General features: G+C 36.6%; 1 protein-coding gene across 1 annotated transcript in view; it reads right to left on the bottom strand.

Annotated features, from left to right (window-relative positions):
* Positions 1-23,635, bottom strand: part of LOC131144074 (COP9 signalosome complex subunit 2) — a 36,629-nt gene extending 12,994 nt beyond the window's left edge. Inside the window, exons 1-6 of the mRNA XM_058092446.1 lie at positions 23,439-23,635; positions 21,870-21,962; positions 6,898-6,976; positions 5,271-5,511; positions 5,110-5,184; positions 4,903-5,037 (exon numbers count right to left, since the gene is read on the bottom strand). Of these exons, the coding sequence (XP_057948429.1) occupies positions 4,903-5,037; positions 5,110-5,184; positions 5,271-5,511; positions 6,898-6,976; positions 21,870-21,962; positions 23,439-23,448 (633 nt within the window). The 5' untranslated portion in view covers positions 23,449-23,635. The remainder of the gene's footprint in view (positions 1-4,902; positions 5,038-5,109; positions 5,185-5,270; positions 5,512-6,897; positions 6,977-21,869; positions 21,963-23,438) is intronic.
* Positions 23,636-24,384: the final 749 nt, after the last annotated feature.

Raw genomic sequence — 24,384 nt, forward strand, 5'->3', positions numbered from 1 at the left:
CTCTGATGATCTGGATGGAAATGATGAAGAACAAATAGAAGAATCTGAAGGGGATCAACCTGATGGGAAGGAAAATTCCTTAGGTGTCGTTGCTGTTTCAGTTGGGTCTGGTGCGTGTGCTTCAGGTGTGCATGCACCAGGTGTTCGACAAAATGTCACTAAGGAACTGGGATTCAAAGTTCACTCTAGTAAAAAGGTTTGGGCTCCAGTCATTCATCCAAATGCTGCAAAGGGTGTAGCAAGTTCAGAAATTCAGAAGCAAGCTTCTGCTACGCAGGGTACAGAAGTCTCTTCCGATGGCTCAGATTGTGATGATGAAGCTCAGGCTTGCCAAAATCTTGAAAAACAGAATGCTATGGGCTTGAAAGAAAACCGCAATGATGCTTATCGAGATAGTGTGGTGGGTAAAGGCATTGCCAGTAAGGCGTTGGTTGGTAACAGTGGTGAGGCTGCTGCTGTTAGCACTATCAACACTAACAGAGTCACCTGTGACACCAAATGCTCGACAGAATGACACAATGGGTGTTACAATTGGCACAAATGGTGCTAATGCGCCAAGTGTTTGTCAGAATGCCACAAAAGGAGGGGAGAAAGAGTTCTTCATGAAAGGGGACAAGAAGGTGTCGTGGGCTGAGTTGTTTGCTAAGAACAGACACCAAGAAAATTGTGGTGCTCTCCCAGTCTTTGATTTGGGTGGTGAAGAGGCACTTATAGAAGATAAGGACTTGGCTGATCCTGAAGTGAAGTGGAAGTTTTGTTTAGCAGGTTACTTTGCAGACAAATTTCTAGGTAAAGTTGCTCTCAATGTGATTTTTGAATCTTGGTATGTTAAGGCTGAGATTTTTCATCATAAGAGTGGTTGGATTATTTTCAAGTTTTGCAAAGAGGAGGACAAGTTTCATGTGTGCAAGGTGGTCCTTATCTTGCATTTGGACGACCTTTGTTTCTTAAAAGGTTGCCTAACATGTTTCAATTTAATAATGAGCAATTGAGCATTATGCCTGTTTGGATTCAATTGAAAAATCTTACCCTAGAATTCTGGACATTGAATGCTCTTGGGAAGATTTGTTCTGTTTTGGGACAACCAGTGCATGCAGATAAACTGACCACCAACAGGGAAAGTATTTCCTTTGCCAGGGCGCTGGTAGAGATTGATGTTGCTAAAGAACTAAAGAGTAGTGTGAGAGTCCATCTGCCTCATGGTCGGTCTTTTAGTCAGGAGGTGTCTTATGAGAATGTGCCTAAATTCTGTAAGTTCTGTGACATGCTTGGTCATGCAGAGGTGAACTGCAAAAATAAAAAGGAACAAGATCAGAAGAAAGGTAAAAAGAAGAAAGGTCCTGCCACCAATGAGGGGTCATTGAATGTTTGCTTGGACTCTTGTAAGACCATGACATCCATGTGAAGATGGTGGAAGATGGTGGTAAGATTAAAAGCTCTTGTGGTAGTTCAAACACTACAGGGTTCAAAGAAACAGTAAAGACTAATGCTACCTCTGCCATACAAGGGGTGAGTGAATTTGGAAAGAATAAGGATAAAGATAAAGTCTCTCTTGCTGATACGGAAAATCATGGAGTTAGAGATCTTAGCAAATTTCCCCTCTCTTTGCATGGTAAGGATGTAGCTGAAAAGAGTAAGGATAAAGGAAAAGCTCCCCTTGTGACTACGGTTAGTGGCAAAAATCAAGGGGATGATATGGTACAAGGATGGTGTGTTCATCCTGTGAAAAGTAAGAATAGGAATATGGGGTCTAGGCCTCCTTGATGTCTGTTGGTCCTGTGTTCCCTTTGTTCTCTGGGTATGCCCAGATTTGATTGTACTTGTTACTAGGTTTTTCCTAGTTTTGATGCTGCTTGCTTAAGCCTTTGTGCCCTGGGTATGCCCAGGTTTTGATTGTACTTGTTCTAGGTTTTTTCCTAGTTTTGATGATTTTCGTCTTGATTGGAGCTTTGGCCTCCTTGCTTGGGGTATCCCCGGAGTTACTCTGTACATATCCCTTTGATCAATATAATTTACCATTTAAAAAAAAGAATACCCCGTGACGAACCCTAAGAAGGTAAGAAAGCCCAATCCCTATAACAGTCATCACAAATGCTCCTAACAAACCCCGATCTGCAAGTTGCAACGTTGCTTTGTCAAAACCTCCCTAATCAAACTCCTCTTCCTAATATACCCTAAACCTCTCATGTTCCAGCTAATAATCTTCATAACTTAACACATTTACGACCCTTACCAACACCCTTACCACCCCCATAATTAATAGAAGAGGCTCGGTTTTTTTATTATTTCTGAACTTTCTTATTTTTCTCCAAACTTTCTTCTTTTTCTCTCATACATTCTAGGGCTCAAACCCACTCTCACCTCATTAACTTTGAAATCTACTAATTTTAAAATCAGGTCATCTAGGAGTTTTCACAGGTCTTTATAGTCTCTCTCACCTCCTCCCAAGTTAAACCCAAAGGCGTCTCACCTAGAATAACCCTCTCTTTGGCATAGAATATCAAAAGAACGAACAGACTGAACAGGAAAGCGAAGAATATCTTTTCTAGATCTAAAGGAACATGGATCCTCCATTTGATTATTTGTCTCATCATTATTATCCCTCCCAACAAAATATGGAATGGCCAAGATGTCCACCATGTTGTCAATATGCTCAGGGTCATAGGACAAAAGCCCCTCACCAATTAAAGCTATCGTCCGGCCAGAGCTGTGATTGAGATCATCTTTACCTACTTGTGCAGTTTCAGAGCTCAAATGTGCATTCTTTAAGGGAAAAACATTCTGCCCCAATTCCTCATCTTCAGTTTCAGAATCCCCGCCATAAGGCTGCAGCAAGCCACCCTCTCCTTCAAAGTCAAACTTAGCTCTCAATTGGTCAACCAATAGGCCCCTCTCAAAATTACATAGGCTACTCAAATCATCTTCCAATTCAGAGAATGAACCAGCCTCTGATACTCCCTCTGCCATAGCCCTCTGTTTCTCCCTAAAATCAGAACATTAAAAAGAGAAAGGGTTACTAATGGGAAAGTTATTTTCATCTACTCTGTTGCAAAGAAGCTCTGTGGTGTAATTTCGTTCTTCCTTCCGCTTGAGCAGAACTGCTTCCTGCTCATCAGCTACCTCTACATTCTGCACAGAAAACCCATTAGTCCCCACCTTACCTTGTCATCAACACAGCCAACCCATCTTGATTGAAAAGGCCCATCACTAATTTCTGAGGCGTCACATCCAGGCCATGTATTTTTTTTTCCAGCAGGGCCTAGTGTATTCTCCCAGAATGGGCTTGATTTCTAATCTTTTGATACCAATTTATGGAGTATCCTTCTTAACCCATTCTGAGAAAGCCTCTTTCTATCTGGCCCATTATCAAGTTTAAATTTTGAAACCTCCTTGCCTATATACAAGGAATCCGCACCCAGAAAAGGAAGCTAATCTCTGTAATATCAATCTCTTCCAAACCTTGTCCCTTTTCACCTTGGACCAATAGATTAGGAAGCTCCACACTCTGCACCCTGCAGATTTGGGTTTTTTATTTCAACACTAACTTTTCATGCTCAATCGATAGTCCCAACATCACTGTGAGGAGACATCTCCAACCCGCTCTCTGGTTGCCTTCAAGAATTCATAAATATTTCTTGTGTTTACCTCCAAAACCCTTCTATATACACAGGTATCTGCCCCTCTCATTCGAGCGCAAGCTCATGCTGACCCTTCTAAACACAGATCCCCCTTGCCCAACTTGTCAAGCTATCGTCTTCTGTCACTGAGCACTCCCAACAACCTCAAAACCCACGAGTTCCTCATCTTCAGTAAGGTAAAAGAAACAAATCTCCCTATGAATTCCGAAAAGGAATATGTAGAGGAGTCAATAGGATACACATTGAAGACCTTGCGATCAACCCTAACTGTGGAGTGCATCCCCATCTTGTTTTCATAGCAAAGGTTTTGGATTGACGGAAGCTGATAACAGAACCTTGTTTGACAATCTCTGATGACATGCTCATGGTCACAACGAAGAGACTGAAGAGAGGAGCAGTTGTAGAAGACCATCAAAGGAGCAACTGATACTTTTTTGGTGTCAGAACACTGTTTGAGCAGTGTTGGTGCAGCTTCGCAGTCGGAGCAGTGTCGCCTCTAATCATCGCCGCAGCCATTCCACTAACATGGAATAACTTGATCCTTAAAAAAGTACAATTCTTCTTCCATAGAACCCAAAGGAAAAGAAACCAAACACATTATTGATAAACTGTGTGGTTAACAGAAGACCACTCATAATAATCATTCAAACTAAGAATTTCAAATGAAGTATTACTAAACTAGTGAGAGGGATGCAGAAAATTAGGAGTTTGGAATTGCAATCAGTAAGCGCCCAAAAATTTTGGAGCATGTGAGCCTACATACTGAGCTTGAAATGCATATTCAACCAAATTTACAGAGAACAAGAAAGCAAGAATGTCTTGAATTTGGGACTCACTATGAAAGTTGCTTCCAACCACACTCAACAAGACCATTAATTCAGTGCACATAAGGCCACAACAAAGTGAAACCATCAGTCCGTATTCTGCAGCATTACACTTGAAAGTGCAGTTATCTCATGGCAACAAATCCAAGCCCTACTTGTCACATGCATGGAGGTTACATTTCTAGGTCATTTTTATTTTATTTATAGGGTTTCATTTTTAAAAATCTTATTACCCAATGTCATTTTTGATGATGGAATTTTCCTCATGAATGAATTTGTACCTTCAAAAATAATAAATCATTTATAATTTATAATTCTACAGGATGTCCAACAGACTCTTCATCAGACTATGAGAATGGAACAGTCAAAATGGATTGCTGCTAACTAATCAACTATATTAACAGCGGAATTAAGGAGCAAGTATTCCCCCACCCCCCGACCTTGAGTTTTTTGTTGTTCTTGGTTTCAGTGTACATCTGAATCTCTATGGCGTAAACCTCCAACAGCTGGGTTCCTTTCTTCTGATCATCTGTGCCGTCTTCCCTTCGGCAGGATTTGTGGAGTTCCTTCAAAATCTATAATTGTTCAAACAATCATTATACTACCTTATGACGTCATAAAACAGTCATCATCTTCCCAAAAAATACCTTACTCATCCGCCCATATTCACCCATGTCAAACCAAATCTTGCAGAGCTTTAGATTTGTTTTAAACCACAATCTCTGCATAACAAGAAAGGAACATGATATAAAATTAATATCCAGGGCAAAGAATAGTAAGAAAAGGTTAATCCAGCATAACATCGAACCTCATTTTTTGCTTCCTCAAGGGCCTTAAGAGTGGTCTGATAGAACTCTTGCAGAAGCCCAAAATTCTGGCTAGCCGACCCAGAAACAAAATCCATGATGTTATTTATACATTTTTCACTATAATTTCGTGTCACCGCTGATTTGATATATGTCAACATCACCCTGTAGGCTTCCATCATCTCTCTATAACGTCCTAACCGATAATAAAGCTTAACAGTTTGTTTCAGAGCTTTAAATCCCCTGATGAAACAATTACAAAAAACTCTGGTGAACCAATATGCAATGATTTATAATCTTAACAAATTCTAGTTTCTCACGTAAACCTGATTATGCCTGTAACAAACAAATAAACAACCCAGACCACAAGGCTTCCCGCTTTGCAAGTGTAGAGGGAGGGTCGCCACAGTGTACACGGCCTTACCCTTGCTTTTATGCAAAGAGACTGTTTGCCTTGACTCGAAACCATGACCAATTGGTCACAAAAGAGTAACCTTACCGTTGATTCCAAGGCCCCCCCTCCAAACAAATAAACAAGTGGACCGAAAACAAAGGCACTTTTCAATTAAAATTAACACAACAAAGCTCATAATCATATCAGATTATAACTTGAAATTCTAAAATGCAAATACAACAAAAAATGGCAGCAAAACAACAAATATAAGTGCACACTGTAACTTCAAGGAAACAATTTCACCAGTGCACAGCATGCAGGAGGCACTCAAACCATACATACAGAGAACTAGTGGGCTGTGATCCCAGAATGACTCGACGATTTAATGAGTCCAAGAAATCCTTTTCCCCTTAGATTTCTAACTTAATTACTTTTGTTACTTTCATTAAACGACTTCTATTTTCATCTCACAGGCAACAAATGGAAAGGACTTAACAAAATCGTAGGTGCCCAATTGCAAGCCACTATAAAAAGGGCATTAGAATCAACAAGACACCAAACTTCGTAGCTGAAGGTTTTTGTAATAAGATGTATATGGAACTTCATCGGTGAAAGTTAATTCAGAAGTTTACATAATTCCAACTTTTAGGTTCCCTTTCCCACGACTTCTGCTGCTGCTTTTCATTAGCATGTCATGGGTATAAAAATTATCTGGTCATTTCTCCCTTCAATTAGCAAAACTAGTTTTTACTGTTAAAAGTAAACAAAACTTTAAAAATCAAAACATTAATTCAAAAAATATAAAGGTCACTTGTCATGGCATTTTATTAAAATTCAGTAGATCTGGATGTACAATTCTATTTTAAACTTCAGTAGATCTAGAATAGAATAAACTCATCAGAATTCAGTGGAATTCAGCACATCTACAACCAAAATCCAAAAATTAACTGAAGGGTAAACAAATTCAATATTTTAGAGAAAAATAAGGCCAATCAAATCTGTTAAAGACACATTTACAATGCCTTTCAGAAGGGAAGAAATCCTAATGCTTGTTAAAAAGATGTCATGAATGCCACAAAAAACCAGCACTGGTCCCATAAAATATCAGAAGACCACTGAAACTGCAGAAAAGATAACATGAGAAAGCCGAACACAAAACCTTTTGAAGTTCTTATAAGTCTAAATCATTTTCATGTCCTAATTTCACAGAAAATTTCACAATAGAAGATGCTTACCACTCTGCCTTCTCGGGTTCCATGCGAACAACCTCAGCAAAACCCTCAAGTGCACCTTCTGGATCGGTTTCAACCATACCTACAGTAAAAGAAACCAATATTATGAATAAATAATGAGTTTATTAGCCCTTTGAGGACGAACATTTTTGCTCCCAACCAGATTCTCTTCAATTCCACACAAACAGGTGCCACATATGTTACACAGCATATATTGAAGTAATCTTAACTTTCCAAAATAACTTGATCCCACAAAATCCACAATAATTTGAAAGTTATGAATTAGGATGAAAGGTAATGATTAATAAAGCTCGGTGGCATGATCAAACATAACTGAAACTAAAAGTACAACAATTTATTGCATGAACTGAAAAAAAATTCCTGAGAGATGGGTGACATTTCAATAAGACAAAGCAGTTTACTATGAACCAAACAGGCACAAAGACAACCCAAAGACAGGTGATTTTCAACAAGGTTCAATAAAGGCACAAAGGTTTTATCCAGACATCAGACATCATCAACACTCTTCAGAACATCAAAAGGAATACCTGTGTTTAAAAGCCACATCACAAGACAAATCGTTTTAACCCTCAGAATGCAAGGCCTTTGTGAATTAGGCCTTGCTTATGCTCACCTTCCAAGAAGAGTACTACAAACACATTTCAAAACTATGCAATATAGAAACTAAGGCAAAAGGATTAGCATTATCAGTTTGCATCAAAGCGTCGACTGCACAAGCAAGTGAACAAATAATCCAACAAATATATATACATGCCCATCTAATCTAAATAAACATCATAACAAAAGCAATTCATTAATGAGAAAAGGACAAAAGTACAATATTTAGAGAACAAGACATCCTACAATAAAAAACTGAAGACTATTACAAATGGGCAGCCCTCAAATCCCTTTACAAATCAGACAAAGAAGCCCCCCGAAATACCAAACACCAAAATGAAGCTAGGAAAACACTATATTCCATGAAAAATAGTAATATGTTATCTTATCATTAAAAATTATCACATTTCTCCCAATACAAAATGTCCAAAAATAGCATGTAAAACACATACCCACAAAATTGGACTTTCTTGCATCTTCCGAAACCACAAAACTTCGTCAACACAAAAACATCGACTCCTTGTGGGATCAACTACACCTCACCAAACAAGGTAAAAAAGTGTTATTTGCAGCTGTCTAGCCACCCAACAACATAGAAAGGTCTTTATTTGTCTTGTTAGTCTTAACAGATCATTCAAGTTTCTGAGCTAATAGTCTTATAGGCTCTCCCAATCTACCATAAGTCAATCATATTAATCCTTTTTGAAACTCAAAGTCCAAGTAAATGCCCTTGATCTTAAAAGGAACTGTAGCCTTCCAAATAACATCATTGAAATTGAAGATTTCAATAATCAGAGAAAAAGAAATCTAGAAGGGGAGAACCATAATTATTCCCTGACCAAATATGTGAATGAAACCTCAATTAAGGTACAAATCAATATAATGATAAGAAGAAAAATATTAACGCAATCTGCCTCCAAGAGACAAAGTAGGTAGAGGAGAAAATTAGAAAATTTGGAAAATCAGGATTTAAAAAACTAGGGGATAGGATCATAAAAATCAACATAGTTACAGGCCAAGAGATAATGAATGCCATTAGTGCATATGCTCCCCAACTAGGCTTAACAGAAAACCATAAAAGACAATTTTTGGAAGCTATGGATGATATTATACAAGGGATACCAGAGCCTGAAACACATTCACAGTAGCTGATTTGAATGGCCATATAGGAAAGCACAATAAAGAATATGAGAGGATACATAGAGACCATGGGTATGGAGATAAAAAAATAAGTCTGAGGATATAATTTTAGATTTTTCCATCTCATACAATATTGTTATAATGAATACCTGCTTTAAGAAAATATAAGAACACTTAATAACCTTCAAGAGTGGACAAAATAAAAATCAAACATATTTTTTTCTTAACTAGGAAGGGAAATCGTTTATCTTGTAAGGATTGTAAAGTTATCCTAGGCAAAAGCTCGCATACACAACATACGGCGCCAGTATTAGATGTTTGCACAAAAAAAATGAAAGAGAAAGAACAGCATAAGTCAATGCAAAAAGATTAAGTGGTGTAGTTGGAAGAGAAAATATAGTAAAAATTTGAAGATTAAATTATCAAAAAGAGGGTAAGTGGACTAGAGGGGATATGTTAGATGTGAAGTTCGTGAACACTATGCAGAATAGAATGGCTAGCAGTGTTAAAAAGATAACAAAAGAGATTTTAGGTGAATTAAAATGATGATCCTCAGGCAGCAAAGAAATCTGGCTGTGGGATCAAGATGTCCAAAAAGCCGTAAAGACAAAGAATTTGTTATAAACATGGAAAATTTGTAGAAATACGGAAAATTTCAAAAGAGTATAAAGACGCAGAAAAGGCCATTAGTGAAGCTAAACATAGAGCTTATGATAATTTATACGTTTGATTAGATACAAAAGAAGGAGAAAGAGACATATAAATTGTTTAGAGCTAGGGAAAGAAAGTGCAAGGGTCTGGGTAATGTAAAATGTATAAAATATGAGAATAATGTCTTGATTAAATAGGAAAACATAAAAGAGACGTAGTGAAAATACTTAATAATTAATTTAATGAAATTCAAGTTGAAATTTTAAACCAAGAAGTGACAAATGAAGAAAAAAACTAAAAATCCAAAATTTATATGCAAAATTAGAGTCACTTAATTTAAGATGCCTTTTAAAAAGTTAGTAGGATATAGGACCAACTAACATCCCAATTGATGCTTGGAAATATCTAGAAATATAGGAAGTATATGGTTAACTAATCTATTCAACTACATTATAAAAACCAAGAAAATGTCAGAGGAATGGAGGAATGGAGGAAAAGCACATTAATACCTATATATAAAAACAAAGATGATATTCAACATTGTAATAATTGTTAGCCTTAGTGGCTACATAATCATATTTGATGTATTTTGATGATATTTAACCTAATTGTAGTTCCAAGTTTAACCTATCTTTGCAGATCAAGTTAGTACAGGTGCAAGTGACAAATACATGAAGGTACTTGATCAAAAGCAAAGATCGGATCGAGTGGACATTCGAGTAGAAAAGATCAAAGCAGATAATCACTCGGATGAACTCAAGCACATCCAACAAAGTCATAAAGTAATAGGGAGTGTTTGAGGTAGGAACTACCATAACTCTTGCGGTATTGTTTCACGCAAGATCATTGAGCAAAAGTTGAGCAAATGCATTTCATATTAGGTTATAAAGTATACAGGATATCACCAAACTCTTAGAACAAAACTTAATGAGTTTTCAAAGAACAAAACAAAGAGTTTTACATAAATATTCTATACTTACTACGTTTTCATAAGGGACAAGTTAAATCATCCTAGTGTTGTAAATCTTTTATATACTTGATCCCGGTTGGGTTAAAACCATTTTTATGCACCTAAGTAAACAAGAAAATCAAGTTTATAAAGAAACAGGGCAAACCGTCCACGATTTGGCCCAAGTGCATCGACGATTTCAGGCAGAGAGCTAGAATAGATTTTTGCCTAAGAAAACCGTCGATGGTTTGGGAAAAACCATTGACAGTTTGTTTGCATCGAGATTCTACACCCAATGGCTATAAATGACTAGTTTTCAAAGTAAACAATTAATTTATTAGCCCAACGGCCATAAAACGGCTAGTAGCTCATTTTGCCTATAAATACAAGTCCAAAGGCTTGTTTAAAGATTGATCTTAGTAATCATATATTAATGTCAAGCACACTTCAATTAGTTCGTCATCTTTGTGCTCAACTTCTCTCTTACTCTTCAATCTTAATGTGATACATTACCTTGATAGAGTTGTGTGAGGATTTTGATTGTATCAATTATCAGCTCATTCAAGGAGCATTTGTTTTGTAAATCATTTTCATCATCTTGTTATATTAAGGTTCTTGGTGAACCTTGCTGGAAGGCTCTGTGTGAGCGTGAAGGGATTTGTTCTCGTCGTGTAAAGGCTTCTCCGCCGGTGAAGGAGATTGTTTAGGAGATTGTGGAAACCTTGAGTGTGACTCAAGGCGTGGACGTAGGCAAGGGACCGAACCACATTAACATCAGTGTTAAGCTTTTCCTCCCTTCTCTTTAATTTATATCTTGTGCATGATTTACTTTGTATTTATTGTGATATAATCATTTGCGTCTTACCAAGATTTTATATTTTGTAGAGAAAAGCAAAAATACGCGAAAGAGTCTATTCACCCCCCCCCCCCCCCTTTAGACTCGACTCTAGGGTCAACAATAACTATCGTGGAATTAAGCATGAGTCATACAATGAAAGTGTGGAAAGGTGTAATTGAACAAAAAACAAGGAAAGAAACAAGGGTCTCGGAGAATCAATTTAGTTTTATGCCTAGGAGATCAACAATATAGGCAATTTATTTCTAAGAAGGTTATCGGAAATTTTGGGGAAAAGAAGAAAGACTTGCATATGGTTTTTATTGACTTTGAGAAGGCATATGATAAAATACCTAGGGAAGTGCTTCAGTGTGTTTTAGAAAAGAAGGGAATATGCAGTACTCTAGTAGATACATTGATGTCATCAAGGATATGTATGATACAATGGCAACTAGTATTAGGACAACATATGGAGAGTCTAGAGAATTTCCAATCACAAGAGATGTACATCAAGGTTCTACTTTGAGCCCTTATCCATTTGCTTTAGTGATTGAAGAACTCACTAGGAATATCAAAACCGAGGACCCATGGTGTATGTTGCTCGCAAATGATATTGTTCTAATTGATGAAAGTAAGAGCGGGGTAGAATCTTAATTGCAACTTTGGAGAACAACTTCAGAATCTAGAGTTTTTAGCACAAGTAGAAACATTATTGAATATATAAAATGTAATTCCAGCCATATTAAGGAGGAATATTGGAGATAAGATTAAACTTGATAATCAAAAAATCAACAACACTAATAGATTTCGATATCTTTGATCAATTACCCAAGCGTAAGGAGAAATTAATGACTATGTAATAAATAGAGTTAAAGCAAGTTGGGTAGAATAGAAGACTACTTTAGGCGTTGCTATGCTATCATAGGATACAACTAAAACTAAAAGGAAAGTTCTATAGGACAATGAAAAGACCAGCCATGGTATATGGATCAAATGCTAGGCAACAAAGAACCAACATATTCAAAAAGTTAAAGTTGTTGCGTGAATGCTAAGGTGGATGAGTGGTAAAACATTAAGAATAAATTAAGAAATGAACATATTCACAAGAAGTTAGAAATAGCACCAGTAGAAGATAAGGGAGCGGCAGCTTAGATGATTTGGGCATTTGAAACAAAGGTCAAATAGTGTGCCAATGAGGAGGAGCGCGCTAGTTATTGTTAATGGTACTAGTAGAGGTAGAGGTAGAGGTAGACCTAAACTAATTAGGAATGAGTTTGTGAAGAAAGATCTAGCAACTCTTTAATTCAGTTGAGCAAAATGCCCTTAACGGCATGAATTTACGGAAAAGGACTTAGATAGCCGACCCCGCTTAGTGGGACTTAAGGCTTCTTCTTATCATTGTTGTTGTTGAATCCAAAACTTTCAACAAATTAGCAAGCTCATCAACTTGTCTTTCATTTAGATTTTGAAAAACTAAAATCCCAGAAAGAGGAGATCCTGCAAAGAATAAAAGTAATCAGATCTTTATAAATGGAAGAAAGTGAATAAAAGCAAGGCACCAAGGCTTCCAAAAAACATCACCCACCTATAGAACTTCCCAAAACCAAATATTATTATCACCAACTTTAAGACAAGCATGACAAAAAGTGCAACATGAGAAACAAACTTTTAATGATTATAATTAGAAGACAATTTTGTTCAGAATATCATTGGGGTTTTTGGTGCAGGTGAAGGGCCTTCTAGACATCTTTTGTCAAAAGAGCTTGTGAAAATTAAAGAAAAACTACATAATTCGTGGGCTATTGGTGGTGACTTCAACATGATCCTTTATCCTCATGCAAGGACTAGGAGATCTTTTGAATCTATTTGCATACAGGAGAGTTTTATGATTTTGTCAATGCTTATGCTCTTGTTGACCTCCCCCTTTTATTGGCAGTCCTATCACATGGTCAAACTCAAGAGAGATTCCCTCACACTCAAGGACTGATGGATTCCTAATCTCTCTAATTGGGAGGAACACCTCATGAGGCTTTCCCTTTGCTTCATCGCCCTATCTCAGATCACTTTCCAATTCTTATTGACAAAGGGGGAATCAAGTGGGGGCCAACCCCCTTCTGCTTTGTGAACATGTAGTTTAAACACAAAGGATTTGATGAACAGGTCAAGAACTAGTGGCCCGAGCTATAAATAGAAGGAGAGGCCAGTTTTATGGTTGTCTCAAAGCTGAAATTGCAAAAAGAAAAATCGAAGTGGTGGAACAAAAATGTTTTTGCAATATCACTCTAAGGAAAAAGGAGTTTCATGACAACATTAAGGAGTTGGATGCCTAGATGAAAAGGAAAAACGGGAGGGACTAAATGTGGAGAATGGGTCTACAAGCTTGATCTAGAGAAAAATCTAGCCCAAGTCATCGCCTTAAGAGGAAATTGCTTGAAGGCAAAAATCTAGCGCTCTTTGATTGAAGAAGGGGAATAGAAATACTAGTTTCTTCCATCGAGCAACAAATGTGCACTGCAAATCCAATATGATAACTAGAGTATAAGTAGCGAGTGAGATGTTGGTGGATCAAAGGGAAATCAAAAGAGGCATTTGCAATTACTTCAAAGCCTTGTATACCGAACTAGAGTCACCCAAACCAACAATTGATGGCATTAAGTTAAGAAGCCTAAGATGTTCCACAACTAAATGGCTTGAGAAGCCTTTTGAGGAAGAGGAAATTGTATGAGAAAGCTTCTAGTCCTAATGGCTTTAACATGGCTTTCTTATGAAGGAACTGGGACCTTCTCAAGCAAGATATTGTTGGGGTTTTGGAAGATTTTCATAGAAACAGCAATTTTGTGTCTAGTATCAACTCAATCTTAATCTCCTTGATTCCTAAGAAACCGGAGGCTTGTAGCATCAAAGACTTTTTTTCGCCCAATCATCTTGGTTGGCAATTTACACAAAATCCTTTCCAAGGTCCTTGCAGCTAGGCTCAAACATGCAATTTCAAAAAGTTGTTGGAAAGCATCACGATGCCTTCATTCAAGTAGGTAAATCATGGATGTTGCATTGAATACCAATGAAGTTGCGGATGCCTACATTAAGGTTGGGGAAAGATGAGAGGTATGCAAGTTGGATATGGAGAAGTCTTTTGACCATGTAAACTGGAATTTTCTATTGTACACTCTTGGAAGAATCGGTTTTGGAGAATCTTGGTGCAGATGGATCTATCAAGGTATCACTACCCCATCTTTCTTGGCACTGGTAAATGGCTACCCTATTGATTTCTTCAGTTCATCTCACGGTCTGAGACAAGGTGAACCCTTTCTCCCTTCTGTTTATCATGGTCATGGAAACTTTGGGTCTTATGATAACTAATGCAAGTGAAAGCAGTCTTCTCAAGGGACTTAGCACCGAAGGGAACAATGACTCTATGGAAACCACCCATCCTCTTTTTGCAAATGACACTAATCATTTTTTGCAAGGGTGAGCCTAAGCGAATTCTTTTTTCTTTTTTTTTTCTTTTTTTTACTAGGCCAGCTTGAGTAAATTCTTAATCTTAGATGCATTCTCCTTGGTTTTGAAGTGGTTTCAAAGCTTAAAAGTAAATTCAAACAAAAGTAAAATCATTTCGATGGGGACTTGCAATTGTGGACCTTTGCTTGCAAGTCTCCTTGGTTATAAGTTTGGCGCATTTTCTATTACCTATCTTGGCCTCATGTTAGGAGCCAAGTTTAAGAATAAGGATGTTTGGGACTCACTGTTGGCAGGTTTGAAAAGGAACTTGCTAGATGGAAAAGGAACATTTTATCTAAAGGCAATGGACTCACTCTCATTAAAAAGTACTTTGTTCAATCTCCTAGTTTACTTCATGCATTTTTTCCCTATCCCCAGTATAGTTGCCAAGAGGTTGAAGGGTATCCAAAGAGGAATCCTTTGTGGGGAACATGGCCAAAATTTTCAAATATTATTATCAAAAGGGCTGCCTAGGCCTCAAATCCCTTATTATCTTTAATAAGAACCTTCTACAAAAATGGATTTGGAGATTCATGAAAAAGAGAAGTCATTTCTAGAGGGATGTCATTGCTATCAAGTATGGTCTCCATCATAATGGTTGGACCTCAAAAAAACCGAAGGAAGCTCATGGTTCAAATGTTTGGAAATATATCAAAGGATGGGAGAAATTCTTCTCTCTTATTTACTTTCATAAAGGGAATGGAGTGGATGTGGTGTTCTCACATGAGATTTAGTGTGGTAAATCCCAGCGCAGCTCCTCTTTCCCCACCATCTTCAAGCTAGCTTGTGACGAAGATGCCTCATTAGCCTACACATGAAGTTCGCTAATGAGGGGATAGTTTGGATATTCCCTTGAATAAGAATTCTTTCAATTGGGAGCTTGATACTCTTGCAGATTTTTTCAGCAGTCTCCATAAGAATCAAATTCAGGCCACTTCCGCTGAGCCCAAATGGGTTTTGAGCAAGGATGGAAACTTCACAGTCAGCTCATTCTACAAACACCTTAGCTCCCTGATTGAGAGCATCACCTACTTCTCTTGAAAACTTATTCTGAAGACAAAAATCCCTACTAAGGTTGCTTTTTCACATGGAGAGCAACTCTTGGGAGGATCCTTACCATGGACTATCTTTAGAAATAAAATAAAATACGGGATTTTCTCTTGTCAATAAATGCTTTTTATGCCTGTAAATGATAGATCATGTTTTCCTGCATTGTTCATGACCCAAGAAATTGTGGAGCTCCCCATGGTCAAAAAGAAGTGGATCACTGCAGCTATGATGGAAGGTGACCTATTGGATTGGAAAGCAATCAAATCAAATAAGGAAGAAATCTCTCTCTCTCATTCCCCTTTCTATTTTTTGGCCATATGGAGAGAGGAACAAAAGAGCCTTTCAAAGGAACTATTTCTCCCATTTAGGCTATCGTGGACCATTGGATTGCTATGATCTATGGCTAGCATTCTGGACTGGTTGGGAGGGACACCTTTGTAATCCTTGATTTTCTTGATAAAGGGATGTCTATCTCTTATTTGTTTCCTTTGTAGATGGGTGGCATTCCCTTGATGCCTCTTTAATAAAACTTCCTCTTTGGAGAGAAGAAGAAGAAGAAGAAGGAAAAAAAAACCACTTCCTCTACTATACTTTTTATAACCACGTACAATAGGAAGATAACATCTAAGGGGATCCTCAATAATCATTCCCCCACTAGAGAGATGTTTTTAGACACCAATGTCCAAATCCCAATCACCTTCAAAGTTGGGTGTCCTTATCACTTCTAAACTAACAGCCTAACAATATGAACCCTCTTAGTATCACACATAAAATACCACAAAAAAATGTCAAATAGTAATCTCCCAAGACAAAAATAAATAAATAAATGGAGATATTGGAAAGATTAGTACTAAAATTTCATTTTTCGCTTTCCCAATCCCTAAATTTTCAATTTGAACAATCTAACTTTAACTTTGTACTTTGAGTACCAATAGTTTAGAGACAAAATTTACAAACTAATTCACCCTCAAAAAATTGTTATTGCCCAATAGAAGAATATTGGCATGGTAGCAACACCATACCACTCCATGTTTATACTTATATACATTTGTTTCATAAATTTATCAAATAAGCTTCCCCATAAATTAGAATTAACCAAAGCCCAATAGCAAGCTTGGGTGAATAAGTATATTCAAGCTAGGTTTAAGCTTGGCTTGACCTCCATAGGTTTATTACAAATTTAACCATTAAGCTTGAGCACAATAAAACTCGGCCCACATGGGTCAAACTTAATTGAAACTTTAATTTAAAAGCTTGAACAAGTAGGTTCAACTTAAGCTCAGCTCAAGCTCAGTTAAAAATTTAATGAACAAGCGTGAACATGACAGAGTGGAATATATAACCGTAAAATTGTGTTTGGAAGGATGAATTTGAGGCCTTGAATTTGGATTTTTGTGGAAATGGAAGGCATACCTTGATGGAGAACCACCAACAGGGAATTTTAGATGTTTATAATGTAGCTAGAATTTTTATTTTAGTTTGGGAAATTTCTGGTTTTTTAGAATTTATTTTACGGTTATTTTGTATATTTTAAGTACTTTAGGCTATTTTCTAATTTTTTTAATAGGGGCTTTTTTATAATTATTTGTGTTAGTTGTAGCATCGAGTGTATAAGTAGTGTGATTGTGTATTGTATGGAACAGTTAGCAGTCACCAGATTTGAATCAGATTTCCCAAATGATCCCCCCCCCCCCTCCTTTCTTCTTCTCTTCACTTTCTGTTCTGTTTTTCTCTATTCTCTCTGCAGTCCAGCAGCCTACTTTTTGCTTCTCTTCTTCTCCTTTTCTGCTTCTCTTCTTCTATCCAATTCACTCCCATGATTCTCTCTTTCTTTGTGTCTTACATCAACTTGGTATCAGAGCAAATTTGATTCAACCACAACTTCTTCTGTCCTTCATCCATAACTGCTATCATCTCCTTCAAATAATCATCCAAAATTCAAGCCTCTACCACCAAAATAACTGCAATTAACTTCCAATTTCTGCCCATATTGCTTCAAACAATAGAATTTTTCAACAATTTAAGCACAGAAATCAAGAATATTTGGAGGCTTGCAGCACTGTTCATTATGTGCAACTTTCCAAAAAAATTACTGTCGTGCCCCTCAATTTTGAATTCCCTTTTACAGGCATCATCACAACATGTCCTTCACCATCAGTAAAGAACCTTCCGAAAGGCCTTCCCATGCAGTTTCACTTTCATCCAACCAGGGATGTAGCCCCATGCACTACCAGGACTTCTACAAGCCGACTGCCCTTCAAAACTCCACATTTCCTGGAATTATTTTGACATACCACCACTACCAATAGGATCGCTACCCCTTGATCTGTTGTAATCCAGAAGACCCTCGCTGGAGGAACCTCAATGGCAGTACATGCACCCCATGCACCAACAACGCACATGGGAGAAACTGCCAGTCTCTTCTGCGTTTTCCAGAATTGCAATAAATTGAATTTAGCCCCAATATTCTGGATTTTTTAATGATACTTTGACTTCTCTCCAAGATATATAAGATCTTAAACACTGTCAATGCAAATTTCTGAGTTTCTAAGCCCTGCCAGCATTCAGACTGAAACCCAGCTGCTGTATTTTGAGATTTACTATGACAAATAGTTTTCCTGTTGCAAGATTTTGATGTTGCCTACAGAAATCCAACTTTGATTGTTTGATACATATTTTTGGAAGGTCAAATTCAGTGGAGCATCTACGAGCATCTAATGACCTTTGGTAAGGTTGCAAAAACTTGCACTACTTGGACTTCATAGAAATTGATTTAATGTCACTTACCTGATTGGAACTTGTTTAAGCCTGCATTGACCCATATATGCTCTTTGGTTTAAAGAAAGAAAATGATGATTTAATTCCACATATCTAGTTCCCACTTAGTTAGCAATTTTCAACAATTAGTGGACCAACTATGCAGTCTTATGCAACTTTCTTCTAGTGTGTCCGTAGAGAGGAACCCAAATGTCTGGGGATGAAATCAGAAAGCATATGATTTTGCAAATTTGAAAACGTCCTGCTACGCTTTGTGAGACTTACCACATGGCTGTGGAAGTTGAGAGATTTCTCCAGCTACCAACCTATAACACCAATTCTAATCTTAAATAGCTCCATCAGTGTAAATCTGTTTCTCACGGACACGACATAGTCCTAGGCTCACCCAAGATGTTCAAAAGAATACTTAAATTGTTGATGATAAACAATCAAATATGAGAGGTGCCCATTCAATTTGTTGGAGCATCAAGACTACATAAAATTTGCATATTATTTATTAGTGCACAATTTTTTGATTCTTTAATGGATGAGTCATGAATCCTACTATCAAGACAAGGCCTTAAGACTTGACTTCAATGACACCCTAAACACTGCTGGTGTCTCTCGACCACAAATGGACCTTGATTTGCCACCAAACTTGGTTGTTAAGACTTGCAATGAACTTCAAGATGAGTTCCAACCACTATGGAAAACATGCTTGTCAATGACCTTCCTCTACAGCCTCAATTTTCCATAATACCATTTCTAACCCAAGGAATGAGGAACAAATGGTTGCTCCAAAGTCTACTGAAAATCCCCTTGAGATTATTTCTCCTCCATCCAGTAAGTTTGTGCCTCCATCCCTCACATCTTCTCCCTCCACATCATTTTTAACCAAATCTAGTGAAACAGTATCCATCATTCTAGAATATGGACCCACTGCATATTTGCTTGAGTTGCCAACGGATTTGGAATTTTTTGTAATAAAAGAAATTGCATTAAGAAAGAAGAATAAGTGAATACAACCTAGGAGAAGACAAGCCATCCTCATAACAACAACAACAATAATAATACTAACATTAAAAAAATAAAAAGAGGACTATAATTTGCTGGCATTTCTTTAACTTCCTTTTACCACCATCTAGACAAACTTTGTTTCGGCTGGGATAAGACAACCAAACAATCTTGTCCAACAATAACTCTATGAACAATAACCTCTTCCACAGGAATAGGCAAAATTTCTTCTGTACATTGCTGCACTTTGCCCAATCCATCATCTTCAAAAATAAGAATTCCCTCAAAACCTTTCATAGGAAGCGGTGGCACATGTGAATATTGTTCCAGCCGGCTGGTTATTTGGCTTTGGACCTTTTTCAATCACATTCTTCCAAGTCCAGCAACCATTAGCACCTACAGGTTTCTTCACAATCAAATTCTGGCATTCGCAGCCTACATTGCATCTATCACCACCAACTACAAAACTTCAATATATCTTCACCAACTTTCCCCATTCAAGCCCCTAGTGTAAGAAAATGGAGATTTTACCAAGCTTCTTATGCCAAATGAACCACTCTAATCTTGAGAAGACCATGGACAAGCAATTGCAAACCCATCGTGCAGCCAATATCATGATCCTAGTCCACTTGCTCATATATTGGGATTTCTCGACCAATTGATTATAACCCCTCCTCAATTTTTCCAAACACAGATAGTAAGTCTTGCTTTCAATCCAGATGGAGTCGATGAGAGTTCTCCATCTCAAACTTTGTTAACATCCATAGAAAAGAAAAGAAAAGAAAAGAAAAACCAAGCGATAGCGCAAGAGGGAGAGGAAGAATGTGAGCCAGAAAAAGAGAGAGACAGAAACAGAGAATGAGAGAGCCGGAGTGAGACAGCAATGGAGGCATGGCTTCTCAATTATCAATAATTTTTCTTATTCCTTGCCAATAAATTTAATAACTAAATTGTTTCCTAGTTTGGAGGACTTTTTACTTTATCATATGACATTGCAGCCTTCTAAGCTACTTCGGAGAATCATTTGAATACTCTCCAGTGGTGATTGACGATGCAGTGCAGTTCATGCCACCTCTTGATTTGCCTCCATGTTCAACTACATCTTACTTATGGAGTTAAAGCTACTATGACATTTCAGAACTCGAGGTCAAGTTTTCTCTAACAAGGGAGCTTGTTGGGGGAACCAACAATGCAGATCCTTAGATGTTACTTTAGCATGAGAAAATTTTTTATTATTCTAAAAATTTAGTTAGTTTAGGGTCATTTGTGTATTTTAAGTACTTCGGGGTTATTTTGTAATTTTCTATGTTAGTTGAGGTTATTTTGTAACTATTTGTGTTAGTTGCTGTATTTGGTGTATAAGTAGTGTGATTATGTATTGTATGGAACAGTAAACAGTTATCAGATTTGAATCATGTTTCCTGACTGGTTTTCCCTCTCTCCCATACAGTTCTCCTTCTGCTTCTTCTTCCTCTTCCTCTTCCTCTCATCTTCTTCCCTTCTCTTCCTGTTATCTTCTGTTCTGCTCTTCTACGTTCTCTTTGCTGTCCAGCAGCCTATTTTCTCTGTTCTTCTCCTTCTCTTCTTCTCTTCTTCTTTCTAGTTCTCTCCAATAATTCTATCTCAGTATCTAAATTTCTATTGCTGTCCAACATCACACTCCATACAATTTTGTATTGTATTTTATCCAAATGAACACAAATCCAAATCGAAGGACCAAAATTCATCCTCCCAAACATGGGAAAAGATTAGGTTTCGCCAAGTTTCACCAAATCATAAAATGGAAACCAATAATTACTCACTTTGGTTTCTCTTTCTTATAGGGTTTACCAATACCAAAAAAAGCTTACAAGCCTAAATCTGAGCTCAGCCATCAATTTCTCTATGGATGACACAAAAAGGCACATTACACTTTATATTTGTAATTCTCTAAAAATGTTGCACTAGCAGGCAAGAACACTATCTGATCAAAAATTCCATCACAAGCATGGATGCACATCAAGAAATCCAAGTTTTGGCTACTTAGGGTTTTATCAATAACAATGACAACAAACCAAGCTTTAAGTCCTAGTCTCCTAGAGTCGGCCACATGAATCCTTTTCCACCAATTTAAATGATTGTGGGCAATTTCCTCCAACAATTTGAGGGTTGTTAAATCCTTACTATCTCATTCCAAGTTATTTTACGTTCACCTCTTCCCCTTCTATTGCCACTAATAGTAACTAGCTCACTCCTTCTTTCTAATGAAACGAAGTGGATATTTCAGACAACTCCATAAAACTACCATACCAACACAAAATTCAAAACCATAAAACATCAATCATAGAAGTTCTCATATCTCATTATGAACAACAAAACCGATGCACATCTTAGAACAATAAATATGTCTAACATGTGAAAATCAATTATGAATGAAAAAGCTTACAATGTCAAAATGCAGTTAAGAAGAGGCAGTTAAAGTACCTTTCGAATTATAATATTGATTCTCAATGTCAACATCCTGCTCCTCTGGCTCCTCGTCTGAGTATTCAAATCCATAATCTTCCATGTCCGCATCTGCAAATGTGAAGGAAATTTTCCAAAATCATTTATCATCAAGAAAGGCTAGCAAATTGAGAAATAAAAGAGAGGAGAGAGGAGTCATAAAAAAATGACACCAGCAAATTGTATAAAAAACTTAATATACAATTTTGTTTGGTAAACATCTTAATTGGTGTTGAATTTCCTCTTCCCAGTTCCCATAGTAGATTTGGTAAGAGGTCTATTCAAAGGCTCTATTGGATAACTAAGCCCCTAAAAAATGTACGATCCACTCCCCTTTATCACCCAAACCCTATCTCACACATATTCAATGCTTAGTCACCAAATGACTGAGATAATTTAGCAATCAGATTTGAAGACTGTTTCAATTATATTAGTTCACAAATTCACATTTTCATTCAATATTCAAAACCTATTGGTTAATTTTATAAATTGCCCCATGAATGTTCCATGGATTAAACTATATGCCTAATTTTCTTCATAACAAATTATTCACACAAACATTTCATTGTTCTATGGGGCTTCGTTGGGATAGGGTGCAGTATTTGGCTTCTCTTTGGGCTTATAGCACAGGCTGTTTTAAGGGCTGTTGTTTTCAGGATGTCAACCAAGACTGGGTGGCTTTATTAAGTTGGTGTTTTTTTTTGCTTTACTCTGTTTTCATGAGTGAGGACTTCTTGTTCCCTTTTAATGTATTTGTTTCTCCTTGCTAGTTTCAATAAAGCTACTTTTCCTATCAAAAAGTGTATTCCACTGTACGTGACTAATGAATCTAGGGGAGGAAATTTCTAGGCAATATAAATAACACCCATCTCATGTTTGGTTGCTGAGATAATGTAGGAAAATAAAACAAATATCTGTTTTCTAATCTTATATTTTTCATTATTTGAGGCTATTCCAATGACTGGGCTTTAGTTCCTCATACTTAAAGCATGTTCAAATAAAAAGTCATTAGAAGTACAATCCATGCCCTTCCTCGGTATTCTTGGTAACCAAACAAATGGACGCCTCTTTCATTTCTTTTTTGGAAGGTAGTCAATGAGAGTTCAGATTAGCGGGGAAGCAACGCATGGACAAACTAACCAATATCGAACATGCTTCCCCTACATGAATTATAATTTTAGAGCTACCTTCTTTATGCTGCATTTGGTTAGTGGGAAATCATAGGAAAAGAAACCAAACCATAAAAAATCAAATCTGTTTACCACCAACCAACAGAACAATAAGAAAATATTCTCATCATTTCAGAAAACCTAAGCCAAGTTTTATCAGCTATCCAAGCATAGTCCGAACCGCAGCGAACTCCAACAATCAGGAAAAAACCCAAAAAAAATCACGTACAATTTATAATAAAGAAAAAATATCTTCTAGGAGCGCTTCTTTTATCAAAAATCAAGAGAATAAACCCACAAAACCAAGAAATTGAATTCGTGAAAGAACCGAGAAAGTAAGGAGAAAGCTAACGTGAGAAAAACAGAAACTGATACAGACCTGAACCCATGATTGGGAGATGATATAGGAGAGCACAGTCAACAATTCAGGGTTTGATTTAGGGTCTCGCCACTGACATCTGGGGATTGGCCCGCAGAGAGAACCCTTCCGCCTCAAGAGTGTGAAGGAAAGAAGTGGAAAACTGCCGAGATGCGTTTCTTTTTTTTTCTGTTCTTTTGCACGCTGCGCTATGTTTTAACTGGGCCGGGTGATGATTAGTTTTATGTCATTTTCGTTTGATATTATTTTCATTTTATGCTTTTCTTTGTATATAATGAAAAAATAAATTCTGAAGATATATATATATATATATATAATTGCTATTTTTTTTTTGCTTCTTTTATCAATTCTTAGTTATTTGCAAAAAATTAATATGATATTAATGTCAAAACAAAAATTAAAAATCATAACCAATAACTTATTTGATTATTATTTCTAAATTTAAAAATAATTTAAAACTTGATTGACTAAAGACTCATTTTTGCCTTTAAATCAAATGACAATTTAAAAAATATAATTAAAACAATGAATGTATAGACAAATTAAAAATATTATAATAAAAATTAAAAATAATTATAATTATTTCACTTAATCATTATATTTTACAGTTCACTTTAGACCAATAACTTTATTTTATATGGCAATTGAAAATTAATTATAAAATTATAAGAAATTTAATTATTGTTTAAAAATTTTGAGCTTATGGATATTTTTAATTTAATTGTGTTTAAACTTTATATGGTCATTTTACTTTCATTTCAATTGAAAATAATTTATGAAATTAATTCTAGATATTAAAACATTTTACAACAAGTTAACAAAACAAACTAAAACCATATAACATGGTTTTTATTTTTTTTTAAAACAACTAAAATAGAAACAAAAAATAGAAAATGAACAATGCAAATGAATGAGTTCTCATAGCCTTTTAATCACTTTACAGAAA

Source organism: Malania oleifera, chromosome 12 (assembly GCF_029873635.1).
Source record: "Malania oleifera isolate guangnan ecotype guangnan chromosome 12, ASM2987363v1, whole genome shotgun sequence".
Classification (NCBI taxonomy): Eukaryota; Viridiplantae; Streptophyta; class Magnoliopsida; order Santalales; family Ximeniaceae; genus Malania; species Malania oleifera.